This window comes from Wasmannia auropunctata, unplaced genomic scaffold, assembly GCF_000956235.1.
Source record: "Wasmannia auropunctata unplaced genomic scaffold, wasmannia.A_1.0 LD334880.1, whole genome shotgun sequence".
Lineage (NCBI taxonomy): Eukaryota > Metazoa > Arthropoda > Insecta > Hymenoptera > Formicidae > Wasmannia > Wasmannia auropunctata.
Genome location: NW_012028010.1, coordinates 675,585 through 697,151, shown reverse-complemented (window position 1 = coordinate 697,151; position 21,567 = coordinate 675,585). Strand labels below are relative to the sequence as shown.

The 21,567-nt window shown below is 40.5% G+C and overlaps 1 protein-coding gene across 1 annotated transcript in view; it reads right to left on the bottom strand.

Moving 5' to 3' along the window:
* LOC105457918 (cadherin-related tumor suppressor) overlaps positions 1-21,567 on the bottom strand; it is a 102,684-nt gene that overhangs the window by 20,948 nt on the left and 60,169 nt on the right. Inside the window, exons 2-4 of the mRNA XM_011702864.1 lie at positions 10,096-10,455; positions 2,959-3,195; positions 280-669 (exon numbers count right to left, since the gene is read on the bottom strand). Of these exons, the coding sequence (XP_011701166.1) occupies positions 280-669; positions 2,959-3,195; positions 10,096-10,455 (987 nt within the window). The remainder of the gene's footprint in view (positions 1-279; positions 670-2,958; positions 3,196-10,095; positions 10,456-21,567) is intronic.

Below are 21,567 nucleotides of genomic sequence, written 5' to 3'. Positions count from 1 at the left end.
ATTTTTAACAATGCAGCATTTTTAACAGTATATTCGATGGTCCATCCTGAACTTTCCATTCAGACTGTCTGTCTGTTTTAAGCATAAATTATTATAGTTATCTTATATATATTATACAATGTGTATGTACCATCGGTGCTCACGACCTAAATAAACAATCGCGCGAAAATGCCGCAACACGAAACACTTAAAAAAAAACTCAAGAGTTGTTTAAAACTTCCTCATGTGTACGAAAACATCATAGAAAAGTGTTTGTTAAATTTCTTTGGATTCACCAACCTGTACTACGGAGAACAACGGCCGCGCCGGCGGTAGTGGACTGTCAGTGGCGCTCAGCACCAGGTTGTAGAGCGGCTTCCGCTCGCGGTCGAGAGCCCGGCGCGTGAAGAGGGTGCCGTTGTGGGCCACCCCAAAGTCACCGTCCTCATCGCCGCCGACGATGGCGTAGACGATCCTGGCGTTGTCGCCGGAGTCTAGATCCTGGGCGGTCACGGTGAGCACGGGTGTGCCGATGGTCGCGTTCTCCACAATTTCGGCCGCGTGCGGCCCGGTCTCGAAGATCGGCGCGTTGTCATTTAAATCGATAACGTTGCAATACACCGTCACGGTGGATGACAGCACCGGCACACCGCCATCCGTCGCTTCCACGACGAGGATGTAGTGCTGCACCTATATAGATAACGCAAAGTAAAATGGACAAACAAATTTAGATTTACGTAATTGTATGATTTAATTATATACGAAGAATATATATAAAGATTTTTTTTCTATATAACTTTAAATATTAGTTGTATAATATATATAATGTAAAAGTAAATTTTGTACTAATTAAGATTGTTTAGTATTGTATAATATTGAGAGTTTTTGTTACTTTAGTCAAAGTTAGTTTCTTCAGGGGACAAGAATAAAGCGATTGAAAATAAAAGATTTTTTATAAACGTTAACATTGTAAGTTAAAAAAAATGTCATAAATAATTAAATCTTTTTTATTTAATTTTTATTGAATTTTTACTTCTTTCTTTTAATGTTTTTACTAACAAAAAATCAATTTCAAATTTAAAAGAGGATAAAAGGAAAATTTATTTTTATTAAATTAGAACTATTTTTGTTAAATAAAGAAAATTAGTGTATTAATTTATAATTCTCTCCTTGTAATAAATCTTCTTGTAGTTGGTCCTTTTAAGAAGCGCGTATTTAACTGTTTGGCAAAGACTAAAATGTCAGTTTCGGCACCATGCTATTTCTTTGTTTCCAACGCGTTTCGCATTATACACACGTGCGTACGCGCGTATGGCTCTGTAATGACGCTGGCGTGTATCTGGAAGGGCATTACGTTGATGAAGGGTTCTATAAGCTACCCTTATCCCGTACCTCTCGCTTACGCTTTCTCCTCTTTCTTCTTTCGTTTTCTTCTCGATAGAAGCTGCATCAACACGCTCTATCGTATCTAAAGCGCAAAACAGTGGCGTAGCCAACGGTTGACACGCAATTGTGCATATCAATCGTATTATTGTATTGATATTAATATCGTCATTGGCGACATTTTTAATGTAGAACGTTATATTTTATAGCTGGAGATAAAACTAAATGTGATTCAAGAGAACAGAAATTCTAATAGGTAAAAAATGTCTACGTAAATATCTGATAAAAGGAGAGAATTTCGAACAATGGTATTTTTTTTATAAGTAAAGAACTATTTTTTTTAACTAATATATTAACTAGTTTCATAATTAATAACGTTTTTATCTGAAGAATGGATGCTGTTTCTTTAACCGGAAAAAAAACAATTATTTAAACTCCCTTGCATATTCAAAACTCCTTCGCAACTATTCTCCTTGTCTCGTATTACCCGTTTGGGAGAACGCGCTGCAAATTTTCCCGCTCTGTAAAATTCTAGAACTTCGGTTACGCTACTGGCTACAGCCCACGAAGTGCGCGTTCTCCCGAAAGTATGGCTAAGTATGGCTTGTCTCCGAAATGTAGCACCGGGAGAGACCGCCATTAAAGACTGTCTGTTCATCGATCTGTCCGACTGTTATAGCGTTAAACCCTAAATTCTAGCGTTGTGCCCTCCGCTCCGGGTAATATAATAGGTGCGCACAGATCCTTGAATGTAGAGGCGTGTTCATGGTTATAATCGCTGCCCGGGGCATCCGACGCGTTTTAACGTTATACGCGTGCGTATTTCAGTTCCGAGAGACTGATCCGAACGGAACTTTATCCCGACAAGCCGCCGTTAACCCCTTCGTATCCAGCGACCGTTATGATGGACATATCTATAGCGATATGTAAACATATGGCTTCAGAATCATCCGGCATTATCGTTCCAGTTCATGAGCATGCTCTGGGTTATGACTGCGATCATTTAACAGCGTCTTTTTACGTGGAATAATAAATAGAGAACGAACAAGTCACGGTTATGTCTGTACGTGCATAGAAAGAGTCGAAAGAGAATCGCTGAGAAATGAGAAAGAAGGAAGAAAGTCTTTCGACACCGAAAGACTTCGGTGATGTCGAGACGAAAGTTTGAATGGCCAAAATATACATCGTAAAATTTCGCACGAATTATTTATAATCACGAGGGTTGATGAAAAATTCAAATTTTCCTGTTAATAAATGAGAACCAATCCAGAAGGGTCGAAATCTTAAAGTGATCGTCGTCTGATTTACTCATAATCATTGATGATAACTTTATTTACATTATTATTTTGCTCATGAGCCGCCAAAGACCAGGCCGCCAAAATTGACTCGTCGAAAAATTCCATGCGGATTCATGAACTATTCATAATCGCGGAGAGAAACGATTCATGCGAAATTCAAATTTTTCTGTCGGTATAAATAAAGACCTTAATACAAGCGAAGTTAAAATAGCTACGATCGTCGTCGTTGATGACTTCATTCGAACGGAGTTCTTTATTATCGGACGTGATAGGGACGCCTTTTCCGATAAGTACCAACCTGTTCGTAGTCGAGGCTCGCGCTGAGCGTGAACACGCCGGTGCTCGGACTCAGCGAGAACACATCGTTCGCCCAGTCGGAGATGAGCACGTAGCTCAGATGGCTGTTGGGCCCCAAGGCGTCTGCGTCCGTCGCGACGACCTGACCGATGCGGCCGCCCCTCGGCATGTTCTCCGGAACGTCGAACGAGTAGGCCGTGCTCTGGAAGGTCGGCGCGTTGTCGTTGGTGTCGGTGACCTGCAAACAGCGATTTTCGAGATCCTCTATTAGTAACGATACGTATAACGAATAATAATGTAAGACACGACGTATTACAGCTGTTTGCCTTTAACATTTTTTCATTGCCAGTAGATGAATAAAAGCACAAAATATTAAATATTGGTAAAAGAATGTACCTATCTATATACATATAGATGCTGATGTAAAACTAGAGATATCAGTAGATACTTTCATCTATAATTTTCCTTATATAAAAGATAATCTTTTTTTAATATATTGTAATACGTACAAAAAGTGTTAGCTCTTGTTTAAATTTTGGTTAAACCTATATACAAAGATTTAAGTAATTTTCTTAAAAATTAAAACAAAATAAGAAATGCTTTTTTTTTCTTTTCCTACTCGTTTCACGGTAATCCTTTATCTAATGTTTAAACGCCATTCTATAGGCTAGACGCACACTTCCCTTCCGAGAATTCCTCTGCGAGAGCTTTTTTTTCTTCAAAGCCATTTCAAAGGACACACAGTGAGTTGCTTTCATTACGCACGTCCCCGCGCGCCTTTCATCCCTCTGCCGTTTAATAAAAGCGGCAGAAAAGATTTCACCGCGCGCGCACCTCCTCTCGTGTCCCGCGCGCGCCTCTTAATAGACCCGGAAGCCGGGTACGCGCGATCTTAAAATAAACACTCGGAGAATAAAATCGGCTCGAATGGCGCGCACTCGACGTCATTCTTGGATAAACACCGCCGCCACCGGAAATATTCGCGCGCCGCGCTCACTTCATTCGCCTTCGAATTATTGTGCTACCTCGCTCTCGCGCGCGCGCGCGCGCAGTAGTCCCGGCGCGAGAAAACATTCTCAGGGCCCCGCAGGCTATTTATCCATGTAACAATGCGCTCATTGTGATCGATCGTCATGGCAGCGATGAAATGCACGACGGAAAAAGATGGCCCTCTCGCGATCGAGGGCGAGAATAAATAACGCTGGTAAACATCATTTTCATCGGCGTGTAACGCTCCCTTTAATGTTTTTTCATCAGTTTTCATGATTATATTATTATTGGTTGAAAAAAACACACACACATTCACATATAATTTCATTGTAATAATTTTTCAATCGTCTGTTCACGTCGTTTAATTGTCTATTGGATTATTTCTGCGTAATGTTACATGAAAATTTTTTATAAAACCATTACTTGTTGACGGGAAACAATAAATATTTTTAAACCGAGTGTGAAAAGAATACCATTATAGAATTCTTATAATGTATCTGACAAAAAATCCAGATAATTTTGCACATGATTTAATGTAATCGATCTTTTTTTTTTTTTTTTTTTACGTTAATTCCTGCGCGACACCGTAATGCCACCAGTTCCTTTTTTATCGCTGAAGGAAACCAGAAACGAACGGCAGATTTTCGCGGATTTACATTTTTTACGCATTTGTCAAACTAAAAGAAGTAGCGACTTCTCTCCGCTCTCTCTCTCCCTTCCTCATTCCTTTCCCACTCTCGCTTGCCGAAAACGCGAACGCGCAATAACTTAAACAACAAACGATACATTAATCTCGTGTACACATGTAAATTATCAGTCAGATATGTAAATTACATTTACCGCTGAGACTATGTTCGCGGCTTCCAATGAGCGCTGAATCTAAATATGATTTAATTTATGTCTCAGTAAATCGAACTCAAATTAGACGATGTGAGATTTTCGCATGTTCTTTCTTTCTTTCATGCTAAAAGACTTACGGAATATCTGTAATTCGATTGCAATGTTAGTAAGACTTGATTTTATGATATCAACGATATCAATTATTTTGTTTTGATTGATTGTGAGACAATCTCTATCGCAGTAGAGATTTTGTCAGTAAAAAGCATATATTAAAAGCTTGTATTTAAGCATAAAAACAAACAAATCCGTCTCTTTACATGTTAATCATGCAATGCGATTAAAAATATGGATTAATATTGTAATATAATAGGTCAAATTATTGGCCAATAAACAGAATTCTTGATCAATTAATTATTATATTCTTCATTTTCTACTCGAATACTACTATGTCGAGAAAAAAAACTAAATAAAGTTATTCATAGAAACATTTAGTACCTAGTTGCCACTGAAGCAAAATAATTTATTCTTAGGAAAACAGAAATTTTATTATTACAGAGAGTTTATTGCTTTGACAGCAAAATAAAATCAGTTTATAAAAATCTCTCTATAAAATAATCAATTATTGTCGAAAAAAACACAAAATAGAACTATGTCCAATGAGTAAAAGCAATACTATAGTAACAAATTTATTACTGTTTACTGTTTAAATAATAATTACAATAACGATATTTCCTATGACGGTTTAAGTTTTCCTTTTAATGTGCAAATGTGAAAAGTCATTTAAATTGTTATTAACATCTCTTGCGTATAGAAAATTAATGTGATTACTAGATTGATACATCTCCCTAGAGGTAGAGCTCAAGCGTGTGCTCGAAACATTTCTAAGCTTTCCGCGGGGACGGACGCGCGGTGCGGTAGAATGAAGTGGGCACGGTTTGATTAAGGAGGGCTCGGAGACGTTTGCAAAAAGTGATGGTGTCCCGAGACGACAGTGGATGACGAGGAGCCAGCGAGAAGAAGGGAGAAGACGAAGAAAAAGGGATGGGATGGAAGAGGTTGGGCAAGAGACGCTTTGAGTCCCGGTGAAGGACCGAGGGACGACAGGGGGTAATACCAGACGGGGCCCAGATTCCGCGACCGAGGCATGTATGTATATAGTTCGCGAGCGACAATAACATGCTCTTGCCGATATCTAAATATGTGTGTGCGTGTGCGTGTGCGTGTGCGTGTGTGTGTGTGTTATACATAATCATACATAATAAAAAAATAGATTACTATTTATAATGCACGGAAGTTGCAGAGAAAATGCAACCGCTCTCATTTCTTTCGGACATGATAATTGTCATATTAATATTGTTAATCTGACAGCATAAGATAATATGCATGAAGAGAGAATAACAAACTTTGCACATTAAATCTCGAATGAGTATCAACTTCACAAAATTTTTATTAAGTAAATGTTATATGATCCAAATGAAATATAGCAAATAAATGCATTTTTTAATACAAATATTATACACTGCTTCTTTCTATTTAATTTATGATTGAGAATCAACTAGATTTTCTTAAATCAGTAAATTGTATTTTATATATAAATAAATGTGATCTGTCATAATTATATCATTATATTGATTACTTTGGCATTTCAGTTCATAAACATGGCAACATGACAGATATATAAGAAACTTGAAAGGAGTAGAATTTAAAAACGTAATCTCTTTAAATTTTTATTCTTAAATAAAATAATTCTCAAATAATTGTTAGTTTCGAAATGAGAAAATATTCTAATTTAATCTTTGCGCGTTATTCTGATAATGCCGCCATTTTATTCTATCATAGCCTATTCTTGCGCGATAACATCGAGCGAGAATAGTTTGATGAGAAGAGGACAACGGGTGGGGAATCGAAGTAGAAAAGAAAAAAAAGAGATTCTCCAAGGGATCCAGGAAGGTCGATCGAGGAAGAAATGGTTAAGGTTAGCGAGAGGAGAACACGGGATAGTAAAAAAAGACAGGGAGGAAAAGAGGGAGCACAGCACAGGGCAAGGGGACCAGATATAAGAGGCCAGAAGGGGCAAATTCCGCAACAGTCAGCCAATAGAGAGCCGACCCTCTTTCATGGGGCCCCGAAACTGTCCAAGCTATGACCGGATCTGACATGCCTCTTTTTCTTTCTCTCTTTCTCTCTCTCTCTCTCTCTCTTCTTCTCTCTTCTACCTTTAAAGATGAAATAGCAGGCGCGAGCACGCGGCGGGTAAAGCGAAGTCTTTAAAAAGAATTTCAGCCATTACATATCATAAGGATAATTTTTGCGATTGTCTCCGATGGGATCCCGGCGCAGCCCGGTACCGGTGGTCGGGGCTCCCTCTTCGGGCTTCGTTAAACGGCCGGGCCTCGGGTCGACTCGCGTTTTTTATCGCCACGAATCGTTTCGACCGGACCGCGTAATGAATTATAAGGCGGGACGCGCACGATACACTCCGCGCGTCACCGAGCACGCCTCGCAATAGCGCGCGCTCAAGGATCGGAGGGGTGCCGAATGGAGGTGTGGATACTTTCCGACTGACTTGATTTAAGTACTTCTAATGCTAGAGGGAAGAGATAATCTTTCAATAAAATATAATTCTAGAATACATATCTTTTATTCTAAAATGTATATAAGATTGGTAAAGAAATTTATTTCTTTTTTATACATTTATATTAATCAAAGAATGTATGAATTTTTTAATCAACATATAGATCCGATGTGTATCGAGTAATATGAGAGTAGGCGTCGAGCATTTAAAGACTAAATTTATCTCGTAGTCTCGCTGACAGAAATTCTGATTGAAATCTCGAGCTTTTTTGCGATAGTTGCGCGATTTATCATACTTCTCTCTCTTCTCTCTCTCTCTCTCTCTCTCTCTCTCTCTCTCTCTCTCTCTCTTTCTCTGCTCTGACATTCTGACGCAACTGATTCGCGCATGGGTCAATTTTTCTTGCGGCATTTTGCAATCACGCAGAAACGAATTCGATCTTTTTCGCTAACAGAGGAACGGGTGTGCCATTGTTGCATGCACGTGCAGAGAGAGTGTGCGAGCAATCCGCGTGGCGGGTCGCCAGGCAATCGTAGATTTATCTTCCGAGTGATGCCTGCGCTGCGCGGGTACGCAATAGCGCAACATTGTTCTGCTCGAGATCGCTCGTTACGATAGACAGCGCTGACTTATGCGTACGGCATTATAGTTGTACACCCCGACTTTTCTCGCCCCGCCGGCGTTTTCGCCTGATTACCGGCCATTAATTGAAAAATATCAGATCCATCCGCGACCCTTTACCCACGCCCCGCGAAACAGTCTGGCGTGTAGCATGAAGCTTGCACGATTATAGCTTTTAATTTACATCGAGCTTTGTCACCGGCTTAAAGTGGCGTATAACTACATTTTTTTCATATCGCGAAAAACCGACTTACTCTTTCGTGTCCTATACCGAAAAAGAAATTCTCTTTCGTAAACACGCACACTTTTGAAAAAAGTAATCTTGCAATTATATAGCGAGAATTATTTAGGTACGAAAAATTAGCTGAAACGAATAAGTGATTAGTAAGCACTGCGACACCACATATGTTTTATATTTAATCAATATAGATAACAGAGACAGAAATTATATCTGAATTACTTGTCAAATTTAGCAAGAAAGTTCCTCTATGGCGTTTAATTAGTCCAGACTCCAATCATATTTGATTACGAAACCTATATATTTTCTTGTATATATTCTTAGAATATTGCTGCTATAAATTCTACGTATGACAGACAATTTTTTAGCAGATACAAAAAACAGCGATATAATTTAAGTGTAATATTTAGAATTCTAGCTGGAAGAGCGAAACATTTCCCTGAGTGCATATTCTTCTCGAATTAAATTCATAAATTTCCCATGAGAATCTATTTAGATTGAATTTCTCTGCACTATTAGATAGAACAAATTTCTTCTCTCATTGGGCAAATTTTACACTACACCGTGTCGTGTTGTCCGACTCGATTCCGTTAGAGATTGATTACCCTTAAATTGTCCGGTAATTGGTCTCGTAGCAATAACGATATCCCGTATAAGTACATCCATAAATTAATTCATCGCTGTAGTTACTTAGCGTCTCTCTCTCTCTCTCTCTCTCTCTCTCTCTCTCTCTCTCTCTCTCTCTCTCTCTCTTTCTCTCTCAATCCTTCATCCTACAAGACGATTCGTTACTCGCGCATCCTTCGAGCGAGGAGAAATTAGCCAACGTCGCCAAGTTCGTTTGTTGATACGACGACCGAATTCCATCACGAGTACCGGGTTATTATTTAACTACGGAGGAGAATCGTCGATATGAAGCAATAGGTTACAGTTATAGTAGGAAGTTGTCGGCGACCTTTCGGCACGGGGACGTGTCTAATGCATTATCGACTTGACCCCATAGGCTCGCACCGAGCATTCCGATACACGGGAACAATCGTCCGCTCTTCGCTCTGCTGGATCACAGTTTGCCTCTCCTCCCTTGCCAATGGCTACGAATGCCATTTTCACGATGCTTTTAGAAAGAGTGGCGCTTCGTATTCCTAGTCTTACGCTGGTTTAGTTATTTATTTCGGTGTCGCGAAAGAGGTCAATGCGATCGATCGGCACCGCGGGAATGAAATTCTATCAAAAATATAGACTGTGATTTTAAAAGCAGCTGGCATATAAAAAAAAGTGATTAACGTAAAGAACATAAGCAACATAAGAAATTATTATCACCGGTATTTGTACGGAGAAAAATCTGGCGTAATATTTTAAGACGTCTAATAAAGTTTATTAACTACTTATAATATAAACAACAAAGCTTCCTGTTAAGAATATCAATCGCAATCGCTGAAGATTTATTAAATCTGCAAATTCTGCTATGATTTCAAAAGCAGCAACAATAAATAGTGTGTAATAACAAGTGTGTTTACTATTCTGCTTCAATAATAAATTAAATTTGCAACGACACATTTCCATAATTCAGTTCAAATTTTTTAAATTCACATTTTACAACGTAAAGTTGTATTTTTAATTGTGAAATAAATAACGACAAAGTAAATTTATAATGCATATTGTAATTTTCATTTAATGTGATTAAAATATAATTGGTTGTTAATTTTTCATAATATAACACATATAAGTATAATACATATTATGACGTCGTTATGGTTCAGCTTTACAACATAATGTTGTAAGGGGGAATATATATTTTTTACGCAATTTATTTTCTCCGTGTAGGAAATGCATCTCTCTTAACGCGCCACGTCGCTCAAGCCTCGCACTCTCACCTGTATGTGAAGCACGATGTCCCGGTGTTGCAGGCCATCGTCGGCGCGCACCTTGAGCACGTATCTCTCCTTCGCCTCCCTGTCGAGGGACTCGGCGAGGCTCAGCTGGCCGGTGATCGGATGCAGTTTAAATTGGCTCTGCGTCCCATCGTCGTCTCGCGCGGACTCGCCGGAATCATCGTCGGAACGACGGTGATTCGGCACCAGGGTGTAAGTCAGAGTGCCGATGGTATCCGGATCGTGGGCCTCGAGCACGGTGATGACGGTATTGGGCGGCGCGTCTTCGGAGATATTGAATTTCCACGGGCCCGGGCCCCACGTCGGTGCCACGTCGTTCTTGTCCAGCACCGTCACGCGTACCTGCAAGAAGAAAAAGGTATGACGATTAGAAGTGGCTCGCCCGGGGTCATCGGTCATTCCGGTCGGATCGGATCCGATCGGATTGAGTCGTCAATGACTCGACGGTACCGACGCGACGCGACGTATTGTATTGTCAGATGGTGAGGTACGTTCGGGAAACATTACCCTGGGAAAGTCTCGTGTTCTCGAGCAAAACAATCTGGGTCGCTCCCGCAAGATCGATTATCTCGGTCATCGTAAAAATTCTCGGTCGCTTATATAATTAAATAAAACTTTGGCGCAATGATTATACCATGGAAAAATTAATTTTTCTTGGATATAATAATTCATAAACATTTAAAAAGAAAAAATTCGTAGTTTATAGTTGCGTTTCTGCTGAAAAATTCAATCACAAGAAAACAGTCTCAAATCACAATTTATTTCTAATGCTTGAAATTACTCATGCCCTAACTATAAATGTTATTTTCTCATTACTTTCAAGTTGAGAGCGCGGAGTAATATGTGACAAGAAAGAAAATCTCAGCTGAGTACATTTACCATTTTATCTCTAATCAAAATGTGAACGTTACCTAACCAGCAATGTCTCAAGATACATACTCTCTTCATTCCGAGTCTCCCGCCCGCTTTCTGATACATTTTTCTGATACACTTTCGAGGCAAGATTTATGTAACGACTGTATATACGGATCGAGCGCAAGAGAAAAATGTAAGAGCTTAATTTTGAAATACGTCGAGAGCCATATATTCGATACGAGGAAATTTGCGACGATTTGGCTAACGCCGCGCCGGAGACGTAATTACGTGTAAAGCCGAAGGGAACGTACGAAGGCCGTTGCGGAGCAACCGAAGTCACGGTATGCATGCGAAGACTCGTGAGAAAGTTAGTTTTTCGATCCCGCTCGTGCATGTCTCATTTCATTAAATTCTCAGTCACGTCAGCAGCTCCAAGGTTTATACGACTACCAGCAGCCAGTATATCGAAAACGGCGAAAAGGTGCGGTAAACTATTGAAAAAGCATAATACGGGAATAACAGTACCGAAGTAATAAATCAATTGCTACATGCTTGTATTTAATCGCGCTAAACGTTCCCATGCGCGAACCGTGTCAATTCTTCGTGTGTCATTCGCATTTGTGCGGAAGTAAATGCAGCGAGGAGACAGTCGCTGGTAATTCTCGACATAGACAACACGACAATAAATAAAGATTTTCGCTTGTTAAGATCTTTATTTATTGTCGTGTTGTCTATGTCGAGAATTATCAGCGACTGTCATGCAAATGAAGTTGTACCTGACGTTTATTGTTTCAGGAAAATTTGTACAATAATATGTATACGCGCAAACGTATACGAAATATCTATATATGTTTAATAACAAGTTGTATAATAAAATTATTTGAATAAGTAAGTAGTTTTGACGTAAAACATAAAATTAGATGTAGACATCCCGTTTTAGAACGGGAATTTTTATGCAAAGGTGAAAGAAAATGGAAAAAGATGTATAGGTATATTTAACTATACAATTAGAGCCTAATATACATTAGGTACATATAAAAAGTATATTTATAAATTTACAATATGTATATAACTATTTATATAGCTGTATAACTATAATTACATATTTTTGTAAATATAACAAAAATAATATAATTTGTATATATGTATATAATATTTATGTTTTATATATAATATATATATATATATAATATACATATACACGTGCCTCGAAAAAGTCAGGAAATAAGCTTCACATACAGCTGCGTCGGCACCGAAATCGGCCGCCACTGCTCATCGTATAAATTCATAAATTGGGATATCAATGGTTCGGACAGTTTAAACGCCTACGAAGGGTTTCTAATCCAGATATTCACGTAATTGATGGCATGCCTCGACACATATACCTGTGCATCTGTCGGCGTGTGAGCGTGCCGTTGCGAAATCGATGGACTCGATTAAAATACTTTCTCGCGTGAGTCATCTCTTTCACGGAAGAGAGGTGCAAATTGTTTTTCCTTTACGGCGAGCCGACGTAGTGGGTAACCTCGGCCGTGGTAATCCCTTGTGTACACATAATCCGGACCGAGACGAATAAATACGCGGACATTTCTCAGGTAGGGAGCTTTTATATAACGGGGCGATCCGCGAAGGCGCGCGCATCTGTCTTCCCGGTAATTAGTCGAACCCTCCCCTGTCATTGATGAAGTGGTTACCATCGATTATATTGCTCTCTGGATGTCTAGGCGCGCCTATACTATACCGTCGTCGCCGCGCGGTGAAACAACGTTTCGGAATGACGAAACAAAAGTCAGGACCCTCGGAGCCCGAGCCCGAGCCCGATGAAGCCGGGTGGCGGATTAAGCGAGAATAAATAGTCGCGGTTTCCCCGCGTGCCTACCGCCGCCATAAATCGCCGTGTAACCCAGATGCACCGATGATCTCCGCTCGGATGAATGTGTAGATCTTACGCAACTTATGCACGATCGACGCGTGTCGCGTTCGTAGGCGATCCCGGCCGACGATCGATATCATTCGCATGTTATTAGAGTTACGCCATCCTACGACTTTCAATAGAATATGTAGGAAGACCGGCTTTGTAATATGAAAGATGAATTATTGTCTATAATAAAAAAAAAAACGCGGGAACTTTACGGGAACTTTCTAGTGCCCTTTTCTATTGAATATACTTAATAATGAATAGAGAATGTTTTCCTTCCACAAAAATTTTCATAAATATTCCATTAAATATGTGTTCGCAGATCAATAGTTAGCTAACACGAATAGTTTTATTCGTCGGAAATCACGTTTCCGGGTTCTTCTTTCCCTCCCTCTCAGACAAATGCGTATCTTCCGCAACAAATCCGATGTTAAATCGATGATTATTATGGGCCGGCGTTACTGCCAAAAATCGACGCGATAAGAGATATCGATAACGAGCTGGGCCCGGGCCTCGTTCGCCTAATGTATTCACGTGTACACGCGGAGCGAGGTATACCGACGCCGCTCGACGAGGTAAATTTATGCAAAGTCCGTCGGAGCGGGTCCACCACGTCGTCGTTGGTAATTATAGGTGGGCCCCGCTGTATCGTCATTAATAGCGGCTATCGACAGTCCCGTGTTAAATGGCCGCGACGTATCTTAACTTCCCGACATAGTTCACACGATCCGTAAGATTGGCCTTATCTCGTAATGGTGGCGATAACGGCGTGGATTGTTGCGTGAACGGTCCGCCACCCATGCATGATGCCCGTGTTAAGCGAACCGACACTTATCTCAGGCAGACGAAAATGCCCGTGCCCCGTGAGTAACGTGCCTTCTTACGGTCTTCGCGATTCTCTTCGCTTAATTGTATTCCATCGATTCTTAATTTTGTAACTGGTTCTCAAACGTCATTGAGAAGAAAATCGATCGTACAGCCGGAGATATCGATCGCACTTCGAGCGAAAGTTTCGTATCGTTTAGCAAATAAATTAATTAATATATTATCCCGCACTTTTTATTCAAATTGTATCGCATTGCGAATCACATTGATATCACATATGTATAAAATTACAATTAGTTTATGTCAGAAATAATGTGTTTAATACATTTAATACATTATAAATAATATTCATAATAAATCGTAAAAATTAATATTTGTCTGTTATAGATATTTGTAACAAATAAATAAATTTATTTTTTTTTTATTCGTATACTATTATTTGTTAAGCAAAAAAAACATTTATTACTGTATACAAATTTATTTGAAATTATTTAACAAACTTTAGTAGCAGTTTATTTAAATTCACTTCTCTAATTTGTCATATGTTAGATTTATTTATTTACTGTAATTTTTTATTCATTACAAACCCATATATTTCAGACCGGTTGCATCAATGCCGCTATGGCAATAATACTAATTAGCTCATTTTCTCTCTGTCTAAATTATACGCACGACTTCAAAAGAAAGATAATAATTCTAGCTAATTTAGAGTTAGTTAATGCAGACCGTCGGGATGTAAGTAACGCAACCTTAGGTCTGATTGCGTCAATATTGCTCATCTTTCTCTTCCTTTTTGTCTTTCTCTTTTCCATTTTGCAATTATTAATTCTAATTATATCAATATGAAAAATTTTTATCCATGACTATCTACAATACAAGTTGACAAAACTTATTTAAAAAATCATAATTAATAAAAGAGAAAATTTTTTTTGAAAGTACATAAAGATTCAGGATATGAAAAATGATTAGTTTTGAGTTTCGGAATTCAGTTTAGAATAGAGCGCTCCGCGCGCAGTATCGGAGGCGACATTTCCTGCGTCGGCGTTGAAATCATCGCGTGGAGAATACCGAGAGCGGCATCGAAACTTCCTCGATCTCTCAGGACTTTGGCTACAGTCAGTTCGCGCATTTATACGATCTCTCTTCCCTCCCCCCCTCTCTCTCTCTCTCTCTCTCGTTGTTGTCGCCGTCATGAGAGTGGCCGCGACACTTGGTGTCATCGTCGCGAGCGAGCGGGAACAACGAGCGATGAGCGAGGCAACGGCAACAATAAGCAGACAAATCAGTGCGGTCATATAGCTGTCTCTCGGCTACAATCCCACCCCCTTTTCTCCATTCTCTTCTCTATATACTCCGTCTCTCTCTCCTTCTCTCTTCCTCTACCGCTCCTTTTCTCTCACTTCTCGCTCTGCACTCCGTCGATGCGGCGCGAGAGCGCGGTATATGGGCGGTAAGAAACGCCCGGAGAAGAGCATTCGGAGTGCAAGGAAAGATGGTATCTGCGTCAGCGCGGTCGGGGATCAGCGGATCGGATCGAGTCGCTCAGCGGGGGTTTCTTTGGGTCATGCACGAAGTGAGTCCCATTCTTCTGGGGCCCCGTTCCTCTGCCCCGCCCCGCCCCGCCGCGCGCCGCTCCTGGATCCGCCAGCCCGAGGCCCCGCACATGCCCCTCTACGTTCCACCAACCCCCGTCCCGCTACGCGGCCGAGGCATGCATCGTATACAGGCCGATACTCCACGCTCGAGAGCGGTCCCCGTCCCTTTTACCGAACGAGGTCTTATGGATTCTCTATGAGGGGTCGAACCACTGACATCGACCGATTAATAACGTGTCTTCGTGGGGGCTCGCATGGCCCACGACGACGACGACGACGACGACAACGATGACCCAGACGACTTACGTTTCTTACCGAGAACTTAAAGGGTACATCGTAATTCCATATAACGATCGGAGACAATAAGATATGTATCTACTAATAGCCGCTTTTCTTCCTCTACGCGTCCCCCGTAACGACCCACGAAGAAATCTGAGAGAATCGGAGGTGGAAAATATACGTGAGAGTACAAGCGGAAGATGTTTATCTGCAAAGCCCGAATCGATGCTTCTCTCTCTCGAGAGTTCCTCGCCTACGGCTTGAAATTCCGATTTGAAAGGTTAGTCTCAAATAAATTTCAGCTGAAATAAGTCGCGGTGATTCTCCTTAAGGAAAGCATCGTCTTAAACTGTATCATATTTTTCACTCGCTTTTATTACCAGTTCGTCGTTATCTGACCAAAGAGCATACGATATATATATCGGATATATCGCATTTAAAAAGTTTCTCTCTCGAAATTATGGCAAGCAATTTTCAAAACGGTCGATGATAACAGACGCTTTAAATGTTTACGCACGAATAAAATCGGTATCGTAACATCGTATTTTTTTTTTTCCATCATACGCAATGCCTAAAGGTCGCTCATGCTCCCGTGCCTGCGCATAACGAGCAGGTAATTATCAAGCGTTAGAGATTCGTAAATCGAAGACGCGTACCATAACCGGCGCGATTATCGCGCGATTTTCCGCTTCCCGCATGGCCGCCCCGCTCGCATGGAATTTCAAATTCCGCGATGTGTATCTACTAATGGCTGCTTTACGCCTCGCGGTTACTGGCCGCATTCGTGAGCGACGAGAGCGTGCAGTTGCAACTATGTAGCCGTTATTGCAATGTAATTATTACCCGGTTATTACGCGCTCGCTCGCGCGCGCCCGCGCGAGCTCCATACATCTCGCCGTGCGGGGTCTCGTACAATCGAGGGATCGTACTTTTTTAATTAATTAATTAAGCCATTTCCCCGAGAGTGTTTTAATGAATTTCTCGACGAGCCGTTTGTTTATTATCTCCGGAACCGCGAACTGGTTCCGATCCCAGTAGCAAGTATCCGAGTTTGTAATTCTAAATTCGTAATTCGCCGAGTGTATAATTTACTTCTCCGCTCGTGTCGCCGCTGGAGTTATGTGAGAATGTAAGAAGTTAGAAGGGATTCTTAACCCCTCTTCCCTCCTCTTCACACGTGCAATTCGCAATTATGTAAAATTAACTTATGATGAAATCAAATTTTCTTGCCTTAATAGGTATCAAACAATTCGAAAACGAGAGAATTGGATAGAATACGGATTAATGTAGTATAGCTAATTGACAATCGATCTATAATTTCACAATTTGACATGCCATTTTCTTGTAATAATACTCATGAATAGCCGCTTAATCCAATAAATAATGCCCTGTAGGAACTAATATTGAAAATGGCCAGCAGTTTGAAATTGGAATTTATAATTTTCGAGGCCAAACTCGTACCGGTCGTGTTTACCGAATGGAATGCTATCGCTTCGCTATGAGGGGTCGACGTCGCCCAATTAATAATCGACGTCGCGTCGTGGGAGCCATGCGCCAGGTCGAGGACCTTAAGGACATTTTATGACTCGATACACACGACGATGAGAGATAACCGAATACCTGTACACGTATAGTTTCTAAAAATGGTTTTCTCGGAAACAAAGCCTCATACAAAAAAAAATACATTCCAAGAATAAATGTTTATAATTTTTGTTATTATTATACAAGAATTGCTCTCCTGTTTCTGGTATCTTTGCTGGCAAATAATTTCTCGTTGAGATATGATTTTAATAATAATCATTCGTGATAGTTGTTACCTTTTACAGTATTACATCTATAAACAGATAATACTAATATAATTATCTTCTTTTAAGATATATGGGACTAGAAAGACATTATAAAATTATTTGTTGACGTAAGTTAATGAAATGCTAATTAATTAAAAACACTATAGGAAGTTTCAGATAATCCGAAATAGTATAACGTTTATACATATTACACAATTGCTCAATCCTGCAGTCAATATCTAGTTCATCTCTGTTTGGCGCGAGCTTTCTCCGCGTTTTCTATCGAGTTTTCGACAAACAATGTATCGATAAAAGCGAGCCTGAATTAGTGCGATTAAAGACGCCTTGCCGTCGCGCAAACGAACGTGTATGCTCTTGGAAAACTTTAATTAGCCGCTTTCATCATTTCATTCCGTGCCAAGCCGGGTGGCGGTAATAGTTTCGTTGGAGCGAAATATATTTTCCGCGAGAGAGAGAAAAAGAGAGAGGAAGTCGAAGCGCCGGCATTCCACGGCTTAATAACGACCTACGCCGTCGCTGCTGCCGCCGCCGCGGATCCCGTAGACCGCTCAAAGGGCGTACCGTAATTCCGTGTAACGGCCGCGCGGGGACAATAAGATACATATCCATGGTGCTTAAGGACTAACAGCTTTGTTTCCTCGTCCACCACGACACTGTCGCTCCAACAACGGGCCGCTATACGACTATACGAGACACCGCGTCCACGGGCTGTCAGAACGCCCGGTATTGCGCGTCGTATAATAATAATAATAATATCCGATGCATGCCGTAGGAGCCATGGCGAACTGTTCCCATCAATCGTTAATAGCTCTCTGTCGTATCGCTTGTACGGGGTGTCCCGGGATGCCTGACCGACGTTCTCGTTCACGAAGACTTCGGAGCAACTTGAAAGAATCTCTTCGTGACGAGGATATCGAGACCTGTCTCGGCCGAAGCGTTCGGCGATTTAATCTTCGGGAGAGAGAGAGAGAGAGAGAGAGAGAGAGAGAAAAAAACAGAAAGGTCTCGAGGGGAGAAATAAAAATCTGACTCTTCGAAATTTAGCATTAAACTAAACTTAACATTATTAACCGGTGAAGAAGTTTGATTTACAATCGATTTCGTCGAAACGTAAAAACGACCGTCTCTGCAAGTCGTCTCATCTGGAATTTCTTAAGGCAAAATGACAAAAAAATTTGATAAAATAATTGCTGGCTTTGCGTTTCGAATCTCTACATGCGCGCGCGCCTTGGTGTGTGTGTGTGTGTAAGTGTGGAGGGATCATTTGTGCACCGGGTCCGAATTCGTGTGGCGTGCACCGGCTCTCGAAGGATCATCGCGCGTACAATACTGGCATGCGCATCCAAATAAGAGGACAAAAATATCTTTGAGGCCAGCCGGCCGACCGGCCGGCCGGCGCGGCCCGCTGACATCGTCGACGATCGATAACGTGAATTTGCGACTTCGTCAGGACACGGGTAAAGTCACAATGTCGTCATATCTCATGCGCGCCGATCGATGAACGCCGGGGTAGGCAGGTATGCGCCGATCGCATCGTTTGCAACATTGTGTCACAGGAGGGCCAAGCATATTAATTTCCGTCCGTCGAGGGGCCTGACAGGCGACGATGAGAGAGGAGAGGAATCCGGGCCCCGGTGTCCTTGAACTTCGTTCTCCGTCGCGTTCGCTCCTTCATTACCGGAAACGCAATTGCTATTCGATAATCCTTTGATAGCGAAACCGCCGTTTCGACCCATGCGATTACGCTTTTGGATTTGCAGCAAAATGTATTGTATTCTATAATATAGTTTTGGTTAGTAAAAATAGTTTGGGTAGTAAAAATTAAAATTTTAATATAATAACATAAATTATTATAATATTATTATTATTATTATTTCTACATTGGGAGACGTGCATAAATAAATAAAAAACTGATAGAACGTTTTAATTACGTATATCCAAAAAATTATTGGAAGAAATCAAGATAACATACACCGAAAAATTACACAGGTTCCGAATTAGTAACCAACCAAAAAGGCAAAATGATAATTGATTTCTCATAAAATATAAGTAAAAAATATGAAATTAAACTTCTTTGCAAGATTTTGTTTTCTGGAACAATTGCTTTAAAAATCAGAAGATTAATTATTTAACGCTGTTTGAACTTCTACGCTTTTGTGTTATGCAAACTGCAAATGTAAATCTAAATTGGACGTAGAATGTTAATTGCTTTTGCTAATGTCACAGATGCATAAAACACATTTGTAATGTTTATGTAGTATAAAAGAAGTATGCATTCCTTGTTTTCTCTGCAATGGAATAAATGTCATTGGTTTGTACTTCACTTTCTCTTCTCTTTAATCATAATATATTAGTGCCCTTAAAAAAAAAAGTTTTAACGAATGTAGTAAAAAAAAGACTTAACGCGTATCTTTATACGTGTATAAGTAAAATAAGTAAAAACGAAATTTTAAAAATAAATCTGAGTGGAATCGGTATATTCATTGTGCGATGAATGATCAGTTGAACTGTCCTCCGAGGGTTAACAAGATTTCGAGTGATAGCGGAACTGTTATATGAAAAAAATACTGAAAAAGAATATATCCTATCTCTCTTTCACGGATAGATTACGGGTTAAGAGGGAACCTTGCTCGTCGAGAGTAGTAAACAGAGATGAGATATCTTCAGTCTCGTAGAAAGATCTAAGGTTGCCACAAGCATCGTTCGCGGAGACGTCGCACCTTCGCGCATAAGCGGTATTGCAACAGCCTCCTCTCTTTCTCTCTCTCGCTTCCTCTTTCTCTGCCGTGTCTCGAGGATACAATTAAAAAAGAAGGAGTCGACGAACGTCGTGACGAGGGACACAGGAGGAACGGGGGAAACGGAGGGCAGACACCCCGACGAGGAAGCCTTCCAAGTTTCCGCTGCGGTTTCGCGCTTACGGGGCCCGCTTTGTTTTTCTCGCCGCTCCCCCCCGGAGTCCCGCGCTCTCGCCCATCGATCCCTCTCCTCTCTCGCACCCCCGCGCGTGAGCGTGCCACATGAGGACTTTCGCGATCCTGGTGCGGTCCCGAATGACGGGGAACCATTGAACGGGTGAGATGTCGCGGCAGACCGCAACGCGCGGCTTAAGTGTCTGTTACACGTGGAATATGTCACGAGAAAACAACGTCGACGAGGAGATCGGTAGCTCTTCCCCATGTAGTTAACCTTCGATCATATCGCTATCTGGCATATCGCTTTCGATATGAACCAGTCTCGGTCCTCGGACAAGTTGCAACGTTGTTGTAAAGTCAATTCTATGGTGGACGTAATTAATACGTAAACATTGAGAAAAAAAGTTCAAGAAATTTGGACAAGATAAAGAATGGTCGATACGAAAAAATTCGTTAATCGATTATGCGATTAATATTAATTTTATCTTTTATGTAATACGTGTATATGTTATACATATGTGAGTATATATACACGGGAAGATAGTATTAACAGCATTAGTCTAATTAAAAATAATCTTGTTATGTAATTCAATAACAGTATTATATAATAATAATAATAATCAATAAATGGTTTTAAATGTTTGTAACGCAATTATAAAAACTATATTATGTCTATACTATATTATATCAAGATTCCTTAAACAATATAGCATTACGAAAACTAACACAATATTTATCAATCTTTACGTTATGTCTCCATTTAATTTTAATAAGGAAAATTTAAATAAAACATATCACAGCTCGCTATTATTGCTCTTGCGATTGAATTTAGAATTTAGTTTTTCTGTTCAATGTATAAATTTTTCTAAAGCAAGATCAAATTTTTTGCAATAAATTAATTAACAATCATTAACGAACGGCATCGATCTAAGATCTCATACCTGACGACGACGGAAAAATATCCGCGTTTCTCTCACGTGGGGCTTGAAACTTGGTTCGTTTTATGGCGAAACCGGCGGCTAGTAAATTTATATCCCTCGCGTATTATCATGACAATGAGAGGCATCTTTTTCTCAAGGTACCACGCCGCGTCCTCTTCGCTAAATCCTAATTTAGCGACTCTCTCCCTCTCTTTTCTTCTCGCCGACGGACGCGGCGCAAGACGTCGGGTTTAGGTGGATGCTGCTCTTTGTGCAAGATCCGTCAGGTGGCCGGTGATGGATCATCCGTTTTGAAATACGGCTGCTAACTTATTTTTA